We start from the raw sequence: 16,895 nt of genomic DNA, 5'->3' as shown, positions 1-16,895 counted from the left end.
AGAGAGAGAGAGAGAGAGAGAGAGAGAGAGAGAGAGAGAGAGAGAGAGAATGAGAGAGAGAGCGCCTCATGAACAGTTGAACAGCCGTGGGCCTCAGACACTGAGGCGTGGCCAGGCTGCAGTGGGAAGAAGCATATAGGTATCAGTGAGACCTCTTGCCTAGTTTATATAGAAAATGTCAGGGAAGGCCAAAGCCAGACCTTAGTTTAAATGTTAAGGAGACAGACAGAGACAAAGACAGAGACAGAGACAGAGAGAGTACAAAATCTTCAGAAAAGTGAAAAGTGGCCTTCCTACTTCTGGCAGAAATCTTAAATCCATGGAAATTTCATTTTCTCCTTCACCCTGCTCTTCTGCCTGCAGATCCCCGTGTCCCCTCTGGCCTCCGGGTTCCCCTAAAGTCCTGCCAGCTCAATGAGACCACATTCCAACATGGAGAGATCTTCAGTGCCCAGGAGCTGTTCCCTGCCCGCCTGTCCAACCAGTGTGTCCTGTGTAGCTGTATTGTAAGACCCTCTACAGTCTCTATGGCCCAAGCCAGTGTCTATCTTACAAAGAGGGATGGGGGTGGGACTAACTAAGGATAAAAGAGGCTGAAGGGAAGCAAACACCCCTGGCTGGAGAGATGGCTCAGTGGATAAGAGCACTAACTGCTCTTCCAGAGGTCCTGAGTTCAACTCCCAGCAACCACATGGTGGCTCACCACCATCTGTAATGGGAAGCAAACACCCAGGATCCACAATGTCCTGCCCCTAGCTTGGTGAGGTAACCTTTCTCCAGGTTTTCACACTTGGTCCCCAAACAATAAGAGTAGCTCATATCTCCCTCCTGAGTAGACACTATACTCCTTTGAGGGGACGGAATGAGCCCATGTTGCTTCTGTGTCTTCTCTGTTCCTGCTCAGGGCCTGGCATGCTAAGGATGCCAGTGGCTGCTACTGAATGAATGAATGAATGAATGAATGAATGAATACCAATCACCAGTCCTGGGACACAGACAGGAAGGGCCTGACAGTAGCAGATGGAGCTTAGTCTGAAGTACTTAGACTCCTTGTGGCCATGGTCAGAGTAAGGCTTAGGGACAACAGGTTTGACAGACCTGTGGTGGATGGACAGTAAAGCCAAACAGGCACGAGTTAGGAAGTCTTCATCTCTCTTGGGAGAGTCTCCCTGTAGCTCTCTTCCTGTCAGTCTCTCAGCTGTTCCTCTTACCCTCGGGGTTAGCTTTCCTATCTCTTTACTCCTTATTGTCAAACCTCTCTGGATGAGATGATAAAAAGGAGATCCAGGAAGGATGGGCAAAGGGACCATTAGAATATCCTCTCTGTCCACCACCATCACCTCTGCGTCTTCCCACAGCCTGTCCTAACGCAAGTGTCCCCCATTATGGACTGCAGCACTCTACTGGGAAAAGAACACAGAGTTCAGGTGTCATGGAGGGCTGGGTTGGGATTTTGACTCTGTAGCCAGAGCTGCTTAACTGCTCTGAGTTCCAGTTGTTTATCCGAACAGGGTGAAGTCTTCCCCCTAAGGCCATTGACCAAAGACGGCTCCATGAACTTGAATCTAGCAGAGCAATGTTCTAGACTGTGACAAGAGGCAGCGGCTCTGCCAAGCAGCCACTCACTAGCCTGGATTTCCGGCTCTCCTTTTATGTGTCCCATCCCTGTTTATGGCCCTGGCTTGAGTTCCGACCGCCTCTCTGGAAGTGGGATCCTTACATTTCAGACTCATGGGGAGGGATAAGAAGAGGACCCTGAGCTGCCTCGTTTCCTACAGGAGCATGGGGCCTTACAGCTGAGTTTCATGGCCACACTTGGAGGTGACTGTGCTCCCTGCCTTTCACAAGAGGTGAAATTCAGAACTCCTCTCCAAAGGTGCCAATCTCTTGCCTCCTGGAGGGCCCTGCATCATCCTATAGGCTCACCTTTCTGAGTGAACCTTGACGTTGGTGGCCAATGGTTTTCAGTAAGACTAATATAAGCCCAGGACCCACCCATGTAGGTCCATCTCATCCTGGGTCCCTGATGCAGGCCCAGGAGGAAGATAGTGATTTCTGTGGAAAAAACCCTGAAGCCTGAGCTCTGGTCCCTTCTACCCTGACTGTCTCTATGACTTGATGTCACAGTCCCCCCTCATCCCCAGGACTCCTCTTATCTTGAAGCCCATCTTAACAAGTTGCTGTGGAAGCTGAGGGAACATTGGAGATGAAGTTCATTTCAGGGCTTGGAGTGGGAATAGGAGGTCAAGGGAACCCCTCCCCATGGCTGACTTGCCCTGTGCAGGAACCACATGCCACTCCTTCCATTCTCCAAGTCAGGGGAGACCTCAAGGCTATTTATTTCCAGGTAAAGAGGCTCTCCTAGACTCCCAAGACTGGTGTTCAACAGAGTTCATTTCCAATCTGGTGGGTTCTGTCTTTCAGGAGGGCCACACTTACTGCGGTCTCATGACTTGCCCTGAACCCAGCTGCCCCATCATACTCCCTCTGCCTGATTCCTGCTGTCAGACCTGCAAAGGTGAGTGTCATAGTGAACTTCATCAATTTGACACAGCCTGGAGTCATTTGAGAGGAAAGCTTTAACTGAGGAATTGCCTAGATCAGACTGGCTTGTGGGCTTGTCTATGGGGAAATAGCTTGATTGTTAATTGATGTAAGGATGGCCAGCCCACTTTGGGCAGCACCATTCCCTAGGCAGTGGTCCTGGCCTACCTAAATCAGGCAATCTGATAGCAAGCAGTATTCTTCCATGATTTCTACTTCAAGTTCCCACTTGGGTTCCTATATTGACTTCTCTCAGTGACAGACTATAACTTGTAAGCTGAAATAAATCTTTTTCTTCCCTTAATTGTTTTTAGTGAGGATGCTTTATCACAGCAATAGAATGTAATCACAACTCTGAGTCTTCCCAAAGGCTGCCAGTGTTCTATAGTACCCCTTTATGAATTGCCAGGAAGAGCCTAGGGACAACCAGCGTATTATAGACACTTCCTTCCCACAGGGAGGTGGTAGCTTGACATGGATGTCCCAGAAAGCAGGGCTCATGGCTGATGCTGTGCTGGGCCATTTCTGCCACTGCAATACCAGGAGGCACACGTGAGGCAAAGTAAAGATCTGGGCATGAGAGAAGAAGAGGGAAAAGTTTAGTCTCCAACCTGACAACTCCCATAGGCCAAGGGTCACATCAATAACTCTCATTAATGCTGGTTATTCCTGCAGCGTGGGTGACAGGCAGGGCTGGGAGCAGCAGGCAATGAGGGGAGGGGCCTGCCAGGAGATGTGGATAGGAGGCACTGCTAGGGTAAAGCTGAGGGTGCTGGCAGCAGAGAGAGTGCTGCTGCAGATCCTGTAGTGACAGGGTGCTGTCCTCACGATCCTATAAGGCTAAAAGGAACAAAGTAGCACCTGGAAGGGAATGAGCATGGGCTGAGACCTGGTGTCTCTTGTCTTCCTCATGGCAGCATAGGGCACAGGATTGGACTCCCTGGATAGATTCTCTGGGTAAACTGAGGCTAGCACACATGCTGCCGAAGAGCAGGCTGGGCTTGAGCAGAGGCATACAATTGGACTGTCCAAGTGGACCTGGGAAGCCAACGAGAGCTTCTTGGGGAGCCTTGTATGTTGGGGTTTGGGAAGGTGTACTTCTGTTTAGTCCTCATTGCTCCTCTAGATGCCAGCTGGGGAGTAAACAGAGGCTGGCCTTGAGGCTCTCACGGGTGCCCAATCCTACTCTCCTGGGTCTCTGGAACAGGAGCATTCAAGACGAGCCAGATGGTATAGTGAAGGAGGGGCTTGGAAAGAGAATGGTGCTGAGCTTCGAGAAGCCACAGGGCTCTCTCTGTGCTGGTTCCCTGGTGCAGCTAGAAGAGGCCTCAAGATTCCCCTGGAGGTAGAACAGTAGAGCTCTGGGAATGTGTAGTGAAAAACCTGGTTGTGGCATGGGTTTCTGGGATCTTGGGGGCGATCACTCACACGATGACCAGTATCCCAGAGGGGTGACTTTTAAGTAGACTAAATAAGATGCTCTGATCTAACTGAACAGTCCACTCCTCGGAGTGACCAGAAAGTCAGTGTTGGGTTGCTGAAGAAGCATCCGAGCAGTGGAGATTTTGATAACCCAATAATGACAAAGACAGGTTATATAAAGAAGTGTAAGCTGGGGCTACAGATGTGGCATTAGGCTTTTGCAAGGGACAGAGGTACAGGCAGAGGCTTCAGGACTACGACCTCGAGGCTGACCTGGTTTCCTTTTGAGTTTTCAGACAGGACAACTGAGAGTTCCACGGAGGAGAACGTGGCACAGCTGCAGCACGGAGAGGTGAGTATGCACACAACGCTGCGGGCATGCTGGGGGAGAGAGCGGCTGCTCCGCAAGGTCGAAAGTCCTCATGACTCTCCAGCACTCGCTTTGCTTAGACATTACACTATCTATTCCTGATCCTATATCCCTCTGCCCACGCTGTCTCCAAGACCTGAGAGACTGACTCTGGGTCAGCTACATTGGCACCTCCATAATTCCAGCCTCCCTCCCTCCCTCCCTGTCATCATGGTTTCTACTATGGCTAATAGGCGAGAAGGGAACAGCTTGTCACGTGGGCAGTGTAGGCTCCAAATGCCCTCATTTTCCTTTGGGAGTTCCTGACACTGTGTGTGTGTGATCTGACTAAGTCAGTGGGGAGTGGCCTCTGGGTTGGTCTGTGCTTCTGTGCCTCGTTTCTGGAGTGCAGGTTTTTTGCCAGGGATCTGTCTCCCCCCTGCCCCTTCCATCTTGGCTCCTGTCAATCTTGTATAGAATTCAGAGGACCTAGCCTTCCCAGCTCTCTGTACCCTGAGGGAAGAGCTGGGAGAATGAACCATATCCTGACTCAGGATCCAGGAGCCTGGGACACCCAAAGCTGGACTCCTGACCTCTCCTCAGCCAGGGCATTTGCCTTTGCCAGGATGATTTCTCAGGAGAGCCCACAAACCTGAGCTGTTTGATCTCTCCTTCCTACCTGTCCCTAGAAGGCAGTATGTGGCCACAGGCTAGTGACAGACCCTGAACAGCTCCTTCCTGACTAACTGGATAACTTGGACATGTACCAGTTGGGTGTTGCATCGGTCCTTCAAGTCCTTCTTGTCCCAACACCACTTGACCAGTGCTTCACAGGTACTTCCTGTGTGCCCAAGCCTGTGCTGGGCCTGGGGGTTTCTATTCTGCAGGCTCTGCCTTTGGGCCATGAAAGGGTAACCTTAGAGACCGTGTGGAGTGGGGGAACTGTAGAAGGAAGGCTGTAAGGCTCACGGACATCTAGGGAAAGGACAGGCAGGCTGTTCTTCTTGTCTCCTTCTGTGGCCTGGAGCCGCCCAGTCCCCACACTCAGCTGCAGAGCTCCTACCATGTAGACTGCCATCCCCACCCACGCTTCACGTCTCAGCCCTCCTAGAGGTCTGGAGGGGCAGGGGTTGGAGAATAGGCTGGAGACCTCTTTTTAAAACTCTGTGTCTCCACATGGACCCTAGAGGTTTTTGTTTTCCTACACTGTGGAATTCTGGAACTTTCTGGGATCTTCAGAGATTCATTCTGTTGTCTCACCACCTAACTTTTCCTACGCAACAAGTTTTCTCTATTCCTGATCGCATATTACTCTGCTTCCCCACAGCAGCCCCAGGGTCTGAGACAGCCCTGCGGGAGGCTGGCTTGCCCAATCCTTGTCAGTGTTTTTATTGATTAGTCTGAGAATATCTTAGACCTCACCCAGAAGGTTCTATGGGGAGCTTGTGCACTGCCCCCTCCTGTCAGAAATCCTCTAGTCTTCACTGGCACAGTGCAGCCTGTTTTGTGGCCCCCGCTGTAGCCTGTCCCACTGAGACAGCTCTGCATCCTGCTTGCTGTTTGCAGAGGCATTCCCAGGATCCATGCTCCGAGAGGAGAGACCCCAGCACTCCAGCCCCCACCAGCCTCAGTTCCCCTCTGGGCTTCATCCCTCGACACTTCCAGTCAATAGCAATGGGCAGCACGACCATCAAGATTATCTTGAAGGAGAAACATAAAAAAGGTGGGAACAGGGCTGATGGGGTGAGAGCCCCTAGCTCTCAAACTCCCTACTCTGGTTCAACAATCTCAATCTAGCCATAAACACAAAAACAAACAGAACTGAGTGCTCTCCTGACCATCATGCACCCTAACTCCCATGTGACAGAGGAGGACACTGAAAGGCACAAGAACTGAATCAGAAAAAAACAAAAACCAGTCCTTTTCTGTAGGGGTGAGGGTATGTCTCATTACGTAGCTCAGGCTGTCCTTGAACTTCAGATCCACCTGCCTCTGTCTCCCAAGTAATATTTTATTGAGCATCTATTATGTCTTTATTGAGAAGTACGGGAGACAGAATAGACTCTTCCCCGGTCTCTGCCCCAAAGGGCTCCTAGATTAGTTGGGGAGGTATGTGACTAAGTTATCACAAGACAGGGCTGAGGACAAGACTATCACAGGAAGGCAGAGCTTCTCTGCAGGGTGACAGTGGGGATAGCTATGTAAGGGAAGAACAAGGTTCACAGCAGGACTCCCTGGCAGAGAAGGAAGGGCCATGGGCTACAGAATCTCACATCCTGGGCTGTAGGAAGGCAGGGAGGGGGAAGAGGACCTAGTAGAGTTCACGCCACCGCCACCGCCACCGCCACTGCCACCGGTGCTAACAGTTGTCTGTGCTTTTCCTGCCAGGAAAGGCCAGGTTTGGCTGCCAGGCCAGCACTCTCCGTGCCCCACCACAGAATTTCTTAGGCCAGGGGAGGGCTTTCCATCTTCAGCAAAGCTTAGGTACTGGGAGGGATGTCAGAGTTGGTGCAGGTTTGTTTCCTTAGCCTGCACTTTGTGCACAGTGTAGCTGGTGTACCTCAGGGCCTACTCCACATTTTGGGCTAGAGACTGGCCAGACCGGAGGCACTGACCCACCCTTCGTCTTCCAGCTTGCACACACAATGGGAAGACATACTCCCATGGGGAGGTGTGGCACCCTACTGTGCTCTCCTTTGGCCCCATGCCTTGCATCCTGTGCACATGTATGGATGGTTACCAGGACTGCCACCGTGTGACCTGCCCCACCCAATATCCCTGCAGTCAACCCAAGAAAGTGGCTGGGAAGTGCTGCAAGATCTGCCCAGGTAGGAGGGATCCCGAGGGCAGGGAAGAAACTGTCCACAGGCACTGGGGGGTTCTGCAACCTGCAGCGCTTGCACTTAGCCATAGGACGTGGGGTTTACAGGTGCCCAGACGGCTAGAAGCTCATGCATAGAAAATGCCAGACTGCATGGAACCACCTAGCGTGACAGTGTTTGCCTCAGAGGCTCTTATAGACACAAAATCAAATGATGTTTTGCCTTCTATGCAGCCATAAAACATTAGAACCCTGGACCTTTTGAGACTAGCCAATGCTGACTGAACACATCATAAACATTTTTTTTTCTCTCTTTTAGAGGATGAGGCGGATGAAGACCACAGTGAGGTCATTGCCACCCGCTGTCCCAAGGTACCAGGCCAGTTCCATGTGTACACGTTGGTATCTCCAAGCCCAGACAGCCTACACCGCTTTGTCCTGGAGCATGAAGCCTCTGACCAGGTAGAGATGTACATCTGGAAGCTGGTGAAAGGTGAGTGGCCAGCTTCCAGACTCAAATGCCTCTGGTGCCCTCCTGTTCTCAGCATCCATAGGGGCCTTAAGGAGGGTTTTCTGGGCAGGTGCCTCAGTCTCCTTCCAGAAGTAAGGAACCCCAAACCCAGTCCCATTCCTCTGACTTGTGATAGCTCTGATAAGCTCGCCAAGGCCCCTGAATGCTCCCTCTCCTGGTAATGGAGGGTTACTGCACCCTTTGAGGAGCCGACCTTAAAATCATAGACTGACTCTACTGTTGAGATTGAAGCATTGAGCCACGATCCAAAGTCTGGAGAAAAGATTCAGGCGTGGGGAATACTGGCTCCTGACTCCAGAGGGATGCCCTGTCGGAGGGAACAGTTTTGCTCTGAGTGACAGCAGAGGCCAGACCACAAGCAGAGGCTATGGAACCAGGCAGACCTGGGTTCAAACTCACCTCTGCTACTTCAAATCTTGGCGCTTTTCATCCTTAGCTGTGTGACCTTGGACAATCACTTAGACTCTCCGGACCTCAGTGTTCTCTTCTGTGGGTTGGGCAAAGGTACCCTGGGATAATCCCTGACCTATGGAATGTGGCAAAAAATATCTGTATCCTCTTACCACACTGGCTGGTTAGAATGGCGGAGGGGTGGGCTTCTATTTAGTAAGAGGGGGGACTTGCTTAACCTCAGAGGGAAGTGCAGAGCCGCAGAGCAGGAGAGGCAGAAGCAGGAACTCTTGTCATCGCTCTGAACCTTTAGATCAGACTGTTTCCCAGGGCTGGTGCTGACGACAACTCTCAGACCACCCACATACTCTACACCCCAACAGGTGCTGGGACAGCAGTAAGCCCCTGTCTTTGGGAACACATGGCTTGCTGACTCTACGCAGCAGGTCCTTTGGGGAGTTGATCTGGTCAGAGAAGGCTTCCTAGAGGGTGGACCTCTGCTAGTGAGGGAAGCCGGAGGGCCTTTAGAAGCCACAGGGGCTTTGCAGGCAGAACAGCAGCAGCCCTGTGTTCTATCTATGATCTGCACACAGAAGGCACCATGTGCAAAGTCCCCCCATTTAATCCTCACAAGAAACTTTGTGGTATGTACTTGGGTCCTGTTTTTGAGAGGCTTAGTAGCTAGAGTGCTTGCCTTGCACACAGAGGGCCCTGAGTTCAACCCCCAGCACAGGATAAACCATGCAGTGGCACACATCTGTAATCTCAGAAGTGAAACCAGACTTTCAAGGTCATTTTCAGATACAGGGAAAATTTGAGACCAGCTTGGGCTATGTAGACCTTGTCGTGTGAAGGAAGTGCAGGCTCCATTTAGGAGATAACATCACTTGCCTGAAGGTTTATGGAGGTGTCTGGGAAAGACCAAGAAGGGCCAGGATGACATATGCAGAATGAAGATACTTATTGTCCATCTCATCACCACTGGACCCAGCATAAAAGAAATGAGAGGACCTTCACCTCCACCATGCCAGTTCCTACTGTCCTGTCCCTGACAGTGTTCCCCAGCTGCTGCCCCCCTGAGTCACCTAAATGTTCAGTGACTCCTTCCCTGCCCCAGACTAACACTCCCTGGGCCCATCATCAGGGCTACCACACGCAGTTTCCTCCCTCAGAAGGGTGACCACTGAAGCCGCACTAGCAACGCTTCTCCATCTGGGACCAGCCCGGAGCACAGCAGCATCTGAGCAGAATGGGCTCAGGGTTAAGAGCCTGTGAGATTCTGGGGTTTCTCTCTATCTCCTGATGGTCCCTGGCCCCTGCCCTAGTCCCGTGCAGGTGCCTCCCTCTCAGCCCAGAACAGCTTTGTCCAGAGAAGTTTGGCTTCACTATGAGCTGGACTGGCCTATTGCCTGGAACTCATTCACCAGCACCAGCTCTGCTAGGGGCTCACAGGGCCCAGCTGTGCTCAGACTTGATGCAGCCTTTCAAAAGGGCAAGGGGCACATTCAAGAACCCCAGGCCATAAAGCATCCTCCTTCATTCTGCATTACAAACCCATGAGGCGTATGTGTGACTTTCCTCCCGTCTGCCACCTCTTCTCCCATGTACCGGGGAGCATGCATGGGCAGACCTGTGCAGGAGGGCCTGTCTCTATCTCATAGAAGTTATTTCTTGCCACTCTGACATGGCTCCCTGGGCCTTTGGAGCTATATGCTGGTTCTTGGCATCTAACCTGGGGCTCCAAGGACAGTACTGGCTATTTCCTGATTCCTGAAACTCAGTCCCAGCATCCATGTTTTCTGTTCCCCTTCATGGGGCCTCACCCTGATCCCAGGTTACAGGTCAGGTTGTTAGTCTTCCCCCAAGGCGGTGCTGGCCTAGCTGATGCCCTGCTGGCTGCATCTGTTCTCTCTGGCCAGAGGCTGAAGTGGGTAACAGCTAGTGCCACCTCACAGAGCAAGTGCTTAGGGCCTCAGTGCCATGTATGGTGCCAAGGGTAGCGTCCCACAAAGTGAAAATACCAGAGGAGTCAACTAATACCTCATTCCTCCTGGGGCCTCACTAGACGAGGTACATATATATTTATCTATTCATCTACTCAACCAGCCAGCCAGCCAGTCCTAAACTTATCTTTCCACTCACCTTTACACCCATCTTTCCAGCCATCCATCTACCTATCAATTTACCTACCTATCCATCTACCCCACACCTATTTATCCATCCATTCACTCATCCATCCACTTACTCCTACACCCATCTATCATCCATCCACCCACACACCCACTTGTCCATCTAACCACATCCATCCACCCATTAATACACACACATATACACACATATGTTCATAAATACATACATACATACATACATACATACATACATACATATGTACATGCATTCATGCAAGCATATATCCACCCACCCATCCTTCTACCCAGGGAATCATTTATCATAAATGTTTCATGCTTAGAACTCAAGGAGTTAAGATCTCCAGAGTTCCATGTCTGGGAGAGAATTAGGCAAGGTCATGATGACAGCGCCGTAGGGTGGGAGTGACTGGTCTAGGAAGACAGCTCGGTTGGTAAAGCGCTTGTCTCAAAGACTGAGAACCTGAGTTCAGCCCCCAGAAGGCATGTGAAAAACCTAGGTGCCTTGGCACACGCTGGCAACCACAGCACTAGGGAAGAGGAGACAGGAGCATCCCAGCAAGACTAGCCTGCCTCGTGAGCTCCAGGCCAGAGAAAGACCCTGTCCCAAAGGAAAAGGGCAACCTTAGTGAGGATGGTACCCAAGGTTGTCTGTCCTCTGTCTTCCATATTCACACACACATATGTGAACACACACATTTAAAACGAAGAAGGGTAAAATGATAAACAGAACCTAGTGTGATTCTCCTGTAGAGAAGAGGCTGTGGTCGCCTTCAGGATGGGTCAGGAAGCCTTCCCACGAATGCTGAGTGAGTGGGTCCCTCTTGCTGTCCACAGAAAGCAAGAGAAGAAGGTGGGAACTTGGGCTAGGTTCCTAATAGGAGCAGGCCAGGGAGGGGAGCAGAGAGAAAGCAGGAACTCTTGGGGAGTTCCCAGGCTGCTGGTGTCAAGGAGAGAGGAGGGGGGCTGCCAGCTGCAGTAGTACTATTTGCAAAGGCTTGGTTTCCTCCTGGGACCACAAACATTAGCTAGGGATGGACCATACTCAAGACACCATAGCTCCCTTAGCTCCCTGTTCTACGATGTCTGAATAAACACGGCTCTGGGTTTTCATCTCATGCTGTATGCTAGAGAAAAGCTTAAATGTTCTTTATGGGTCAGCCTTTTCTTCTTTATTTTACCTTTCATCTCTCCCTCCTTCTCTCCCTCCATTTTCCCTTCCCTCCTTCCCTTTCCTTCCTTCTCTCCTTCCCTTCCTTTCTTCCTTTCCTTTTTTCCCTCCCTCCCTCCTCACCTCCTCCCTTCCCTCCCTTCTCCCCTACACTTGGGCAGATATGAGGATGTCCCTGGTGACAGGAGCAGAGGAAGGCAGTTAAAGGAACAGGTTTTCCTTACTGTAGAGGTGACAGGTGGTCAGAGAAGCCAGAGCATTTCAAATGGTCACCATTAGGATTATGGTTTAAGAGGGGTCAGGGCTCTGGTGAGGAGGGGCGATGGGGTTGGAGAACTGACTGGAACCCTGCAGATTTATTCCACATTAACTTCCTGTGTCCTCAGATTGGGGGCAGGAAGGGGTGAGTTGTGAGTGGCACTCCATCCTACCTCCATAGCTCATGTTGTGTCTTCCTGCAGGAATCTACCACTTGGTTCAGATCAAGAGAGTCAGGAAGCAAGATTTCCAGAAAGAGGCTCAGAACTTCCGGCTGCTCACCGGCACCCATGAAGGTGGGACCTTGGGCTACATTCCTAATAGGGACAGGCCAGGGAGGGGAGCAGAGAGAAAGCAGGACCTCTTGGGGAGTTCCCAGGCTGCTGGTGTCAGGGGGAACAGAGGGGGGCTGCCAGCTGCAGACGTCAGTTCCCAGCACAGGAATCCAGTGGGTGTCGAGGCCAGAGATTTCTCAATCCCTAAGTGAGAGAGAGAGAAGGTGAGACTGAGCAGATGGCTTTGTCTTGGCCCAGAAGGGTCAGGTCTGAGCTCTCAAGACCTGGTGCTTGCCATGCCTCTAGACCAGCAGTTCTCAACCTGTGGGTCATGACTCCAAAGGGGTCATGGATTAGATATTTGTATTAAAATTTATAACAGTAACAAAATGACAGTTATGAAGTAGTGATGAAATAAGTTTATAGTTGGAGGTTACCAGAGCATGAGGAACTGTATTAAAGGGTCACAGCATTAGGAAGGTTGAAACCCACTGTTCTAGACTTTTCATTCTCAATGAGACCCTTCTAACCACTTTCCTAGACAGTCTAATTTGTTCTGCATTACTCCATGAAGATGGACCTGGATGTTTTTGTGGGGATGTCAAGTCAGGTGACAGATGAAACATTACCTATAGAAGTCAGAAAACCCAACCTCTAAATACAGGGAGGGTGTCTGAAGGCTAAGTCTCATACAACTTACAAGATAGGGACCTCAGCTCTCCACCAGTGGGTCCCAAACCCTGGCACATAAAGTTTCTCCTGACTCAAGCATTAAAAGGCCCAGTCACCACCACTGTGGCACACATCCCTTGTCTCTTCTGCCTCCCTCCATGCAGGTTACTGGACCGTCTTCCTAGCCCAGACTCCAGAGCTGAAAGTTACAGCCAGCCCAGACAAAGTGACCAAGACATTATAGCAAGGACCTAAACAGTTGCAGATATGAGTTTTATTGGTTTTGTTATTATATATTAATAAAGAAGTCGCATTACCCTCCCCCCAGACCTGCCTGTTGACTTCACATCCCGTTTCCAGAGACTTTCTGGGCAGATGCCTTTGTCCTGAATTTACATGGGTGGAAGTAGATTCAGAAGGGGTACAGAGGGGCCCGAGTCCTCACAGCTGCTTTTCATTAGAGCCAGGGATAGCTCTTGCAGCCTCCTCCCAGGCTCTTGTCTCCCAGCACCCTTATCCCCTAAGCCCCTAAATAGAATGCTTTTATGGGGAGCACCCCCACCCTTCCAGTGGCTTCCTTGCACTAAGCCTAAAAAGAGGAACTAACTTAGTTTGCCAAGTAGTAGTGAACACGACCTCAGTGCACTTTCCCTGGGGCCTGGGGCCCTCCTAGGCCAGCCATGCCTACTTCAGGGAATCTGAGTTTAGAGAAGAGCTGAAGCAATACTGTGCCTGAAGGCACAGAGCGGGTAGTGGCTGGCTAGGACTGGAAGCCAGGGCTCTGGCTCCGGGCTAGCACTCCTTCCCCCATTCTTGCTGCCACACGAGCAGCCTCACCTCTAAGGGATCCAAGACTGCAGTCAGATTGCCAAGTTGGCCTGTTGTCCAAGAAGGCCCAACCATTACAGTGAAAGACAAATCCACCATTTATCCTGCCCACGTGTGTAAGCGTTTGCAATGTCCAATATGGTTTATGGCCCGTGACTTCACTTACGTCAAACAATGTAGGATTTACCCCCACTCTGGAGAGGCCTCCGAGGCTCCAGTAAGACAATCTTTCTCAGAGCCTCACAGTGATGAATAGCCAGGCGGGACCTGAATTTGAGTACTCTGTCACTCCGGTGAAGTTCTCAGGACAGCCAGGCTCAGCCATCCGCAGCCCCGGCTCTCCACTCTTCCAATGCAGAGCAGATAAGACGCAGTGAAGAAGTCATGGACAAAGGCCTGCTGGCCAGGGCTGTGCGGCCGCTTAGAGAGCCCACTGTGTTGTCTTCACAGCCTTGGCTTCCACTCTACTGTCCCTGAAGTCTGGGGATCTAAGCAGCCACCATTGCTACCTTTACTGGGAATCACTCTCCTGAAGCCCCCTTTGCCAGCCGTAACACATAATATACCCAGAGTACACCCAGAGGGGGGTTGGGGACAGGCTCAGTTAGAAAAACACGTCTGTGGCCTCCCTGTCATCTCATAGCTCCTACCTGCCCCTTCTCATGGAGAGTCATCATTTGACCAGCTTCCCCACCAGAGAGACTTAACCTGGTAATTCTAGAGGTGCGTTCTGAGAAATTCAGGGACCTAGAAGCCCAGCCATTCATAGGGTGCGCTTTGACCATCTTCCCAGCTCTGTGGACTGTCTCTCCAGCAAAGCATTCCCAATGCTCCCCTTGTCCCTTGACCCCACCCCAGCCCCATCCATCTTCCCATCTCGAATACAGCAGTCCTAGGTTTCAGGACAGGAATGGGTCCTTGGGGTACTTTCCTTGATCTGGAAGGACAAGCCGCCTCCTGGCTTATTTAATAGGCACATCTGAAGCCTATGATGTGTGCCTGAAGCCTGCTTCCCCAGGCGGGTGTGGGGCACATTTTGTACATCAAGCCCCCCTGGCTTTAGTCCAGCCCTTTCTGTTTGAGCAAACACTCATGTTGTACAACGCCAAGCTGCTCCATGATTTCACACTCTTTCTCAGCCACTCTGGGGTAAGTTTTACGCTAGACCAATAACACAGAATAAGGAGCTGACATCGCCCTTCCCAAGTCAGGGGGAGGAGGACATCAGTAAGGATAAAGCAGTGGCATCGTGACATCTGAATGATAAAGGAGGTGAAAACAGGACTTTATGGGGCACAGCCCCTGATCCCAACCGAAGACACTTACACAGGCTCAGAGGACAGGGAAAAGACAGAGAAACAGTAAATGGAGCAAGAGAGGGGGTGGGTAATGATGGAGAAGCAGAAAACCTGGTAGCTGAGAGAAGCAAATGATGAGAAGGCGTCCTTCACCAGTGTCGGATGGTGCTGGGCAGTGAGCAGTTGGAGGTGAAGTTGCCCCTCAACTGAGAAACTCTGGCTTTACCCCAAGAGACAATCTGTGACCTAGAGAGCTGTTCCTACCTGCTAGAGAAGAATGGCCTGGCAGAGCGAGGTAGAACAGAGGAAGAACTGTTTATGGAGGCCATGGGGAAGGCAGGATGGACTGACTGGGTATAAAGTTGAAGGAGAAAGAGTAATGTCACAAGATGGCATCTAGAAGACACCCACACCCCCACACCCCCACATCTTGCACCTGAGGAGATGGCCATAGTACTCTGGGTATATTATAGGTTACCAGAAGGTTGGGCTTAAAACAGAAGGTGGGAGCTGTTGGCTTCTAGATGGTGACCAAAGCCAGAAGGGAAGGGACCAAGCCCTGGGAAAGATTGTAGAATGAAAAGAGAAGAGAGACCCAGACAAAGGCTGGAGCATCTTGCTGAGGTGAGCAGAGGGAAGGCCAGACACTCACCATCATGGAGTTGAGTAAGTAAGGCCAGAAAGAGCCCTTTGTGGGGACAAGAACAATCTTGTGGCCATGGCAACCATTAGTGTTAGTTGAAAGGCAGAAGCTGGGTTGGGCGGACCTGAAGTAGTATCTGGGAAGTGAGGAAACAGACTTTTAATAAATTTGGCAATAAAGAAGAGATGCAGGAGAGTGGTGGGTGATGCTGCCTGGAGGCCAGTGATACCCACTCCACCATTCTACTATGTTCAAATTTGTCTCTGATCTGCTTCCTGGAAGACCCCAGTGAGGTGGAGATTTCTATCTATGCTACGTGGATGAGGAAGTGAGAATCGAGGGAATGAGAAGATGAGCTGAGAGTAAACAGGAGAATGTGGATTCCAGCCCAGGGTACTGCCTCCCACCATCCCTACAGCACTGCGCTTACAGCCCTATTCCACTGACCCACCTGGGCAGCCTTCTAGCCCAGAGCTGGCTCATTTACTGTGATGCCTCCAGGTTTTTTGAGGCCACTTCCTCTTCTCTTCCTCCTGCAGCTGTGACACTACCTCATCCCATCCCTTCAGGGATGCTAGGCTCTAGGAAATGGCAGTATTTCTGAGAATCAAAAGGTGGTCTGCGGTTTGGAGCTGCCTCAGGCGTAAGGGAAAGCCTGGGCCACACTAGACACAAAGGCATCTCTCTCCAGGACTGGCTTAGAAACCCACTTTTCCTCATCCTAGTACCTGGAAGGCACCCGTGCTTGATTTCTTCCTCCTCAGAACCATGTATGGGAGAAGAGTGGGAACGGCTATTCTGTGTGGCTAAGGCAGGCAGGGTCTCGGCCAGTGTGGGTCTCTCTGTAAATGGGCTGGTGTGGGTCTCTGTACATATGTCCTTCTCTGCACAGAGAAGCTTTCTAGAATTAACCTGGGATCTGGACCTCTGCTCTGTTCTGACGTAACGACCACATAATATCTGCTTTTGCTATCATTCTCCCTTTACCTCAGTCTGGTGCAAATCACACAACATGCCAAGGTCAAAGGACAACTAACCCACTCAGAGGCTGTGACTAGAAGGTCCAGGTTGTTACAACCAGCTCACAGCTCCGTGCCACCAGCCTTCCCACTTCACCCTGCTAGAAAGTTCTACCTATCAGCCCAGGCGGCCTTTCGAAACCATCATTCCACCAGGCTCCCCCGCATTAAAGCTGTCTTTCCAGGACTTCTCCCTGCCCTTGGGTAGCATTAAAGCCCTCTGCGTTCTGATCCTTCTTGATGCCTCCTGCTGTGTCTTCAACACAGCCCCCTTGCTTGTTCTCCCAGCAGCTGCCCAGGTTATGAGTCTGCGGGGACAGGGTGTGGAATGTGATGGTTTGAATGAGAATGACCTCATAGGCTCATACACTTGAGTGCTTGGTTCCTAGTCAGCAGACCTCCTCGGGAAGGATTGGGAGGTGTGGCCTTATTTGAAGACATATGTCACTCTGGAAGTGGGCTTTGAAGCCCAATTGTTTCTCTCTCTCTCTCTCTCTCTCTCTCTCTCTCTCTCTCTCTCTCTCTC

At 51.1% G+C, this 16,895-nt stretch overlaps 1 protein-coding gene across 2 annotated transcripts in view; it reads left to right on the top strand.

Annotated features, from left to right (window-relative positions):
- Chrdl2 (chordin like 2) overlaps positions 1-12,902 on the top strand; it is a 27,925-nt gene extending 15,023 nt beyond the window's left edge. For both annotated transcript variants that reach the window (XM_028770712.1, XM_028770711.1), the window contains exons 4-11: positions 364-506; positions 2,425-2,518; positions 4,263-4,318; positions 5,882-6,038; positions 6,949-7,143; positions 7,456-7,629; positions 11,838-11,930; positions 12,746-12,902. In XM_028770712.1, coding sequence (XP_028626545.1) covers positions 364-506; positions 2,425-2,518; positions 4,263-4,318; positions 5,882-6,038; positions 6,949-7,143; positions 7,456-7,629; positions 11,838-11,930; positions 12,746-12,825 — 992 coding nt within the window. In that variant the 3' untranslated portion in view covers positions 12,826-12,902. The remainder of the gene's footprint in view (positions 1-363; positions 507-2,424; positions 2,519-4,262; positions 4,319-5,881; positions 6,039-6,948; positions 7,144-7,455; positions 7,630-11,837; positions 11,931-12,745) is intronic.
- The last annotated feature ends 3,993 nt before the right edge of the window (positions 12,903-16,895 follow it).

The sequence above is a fragment of the Grammomys surdaster genome, unplaced genomic scaffold (genome assembly GCF_004785775.1).
Source record: "Grammomys surdaster isolate TR1022 unplaced genomic scaffold, NIH_TR_1.0 203, whole genome shotgun sequence".
In the NCBI taxonomy this organism is placed as follows: domain Eukaryota; kingdom Metazoa; phylum Chordata; class Mammalia; order Rodentia; family Muridae; genus Grammomys; species Grammomys surdaster.
The sequence above is the reverse complement of the archived record's forward strand: the minus strand, read 5'-3'. Positions and strand labels throughout refer to the sequence as shown.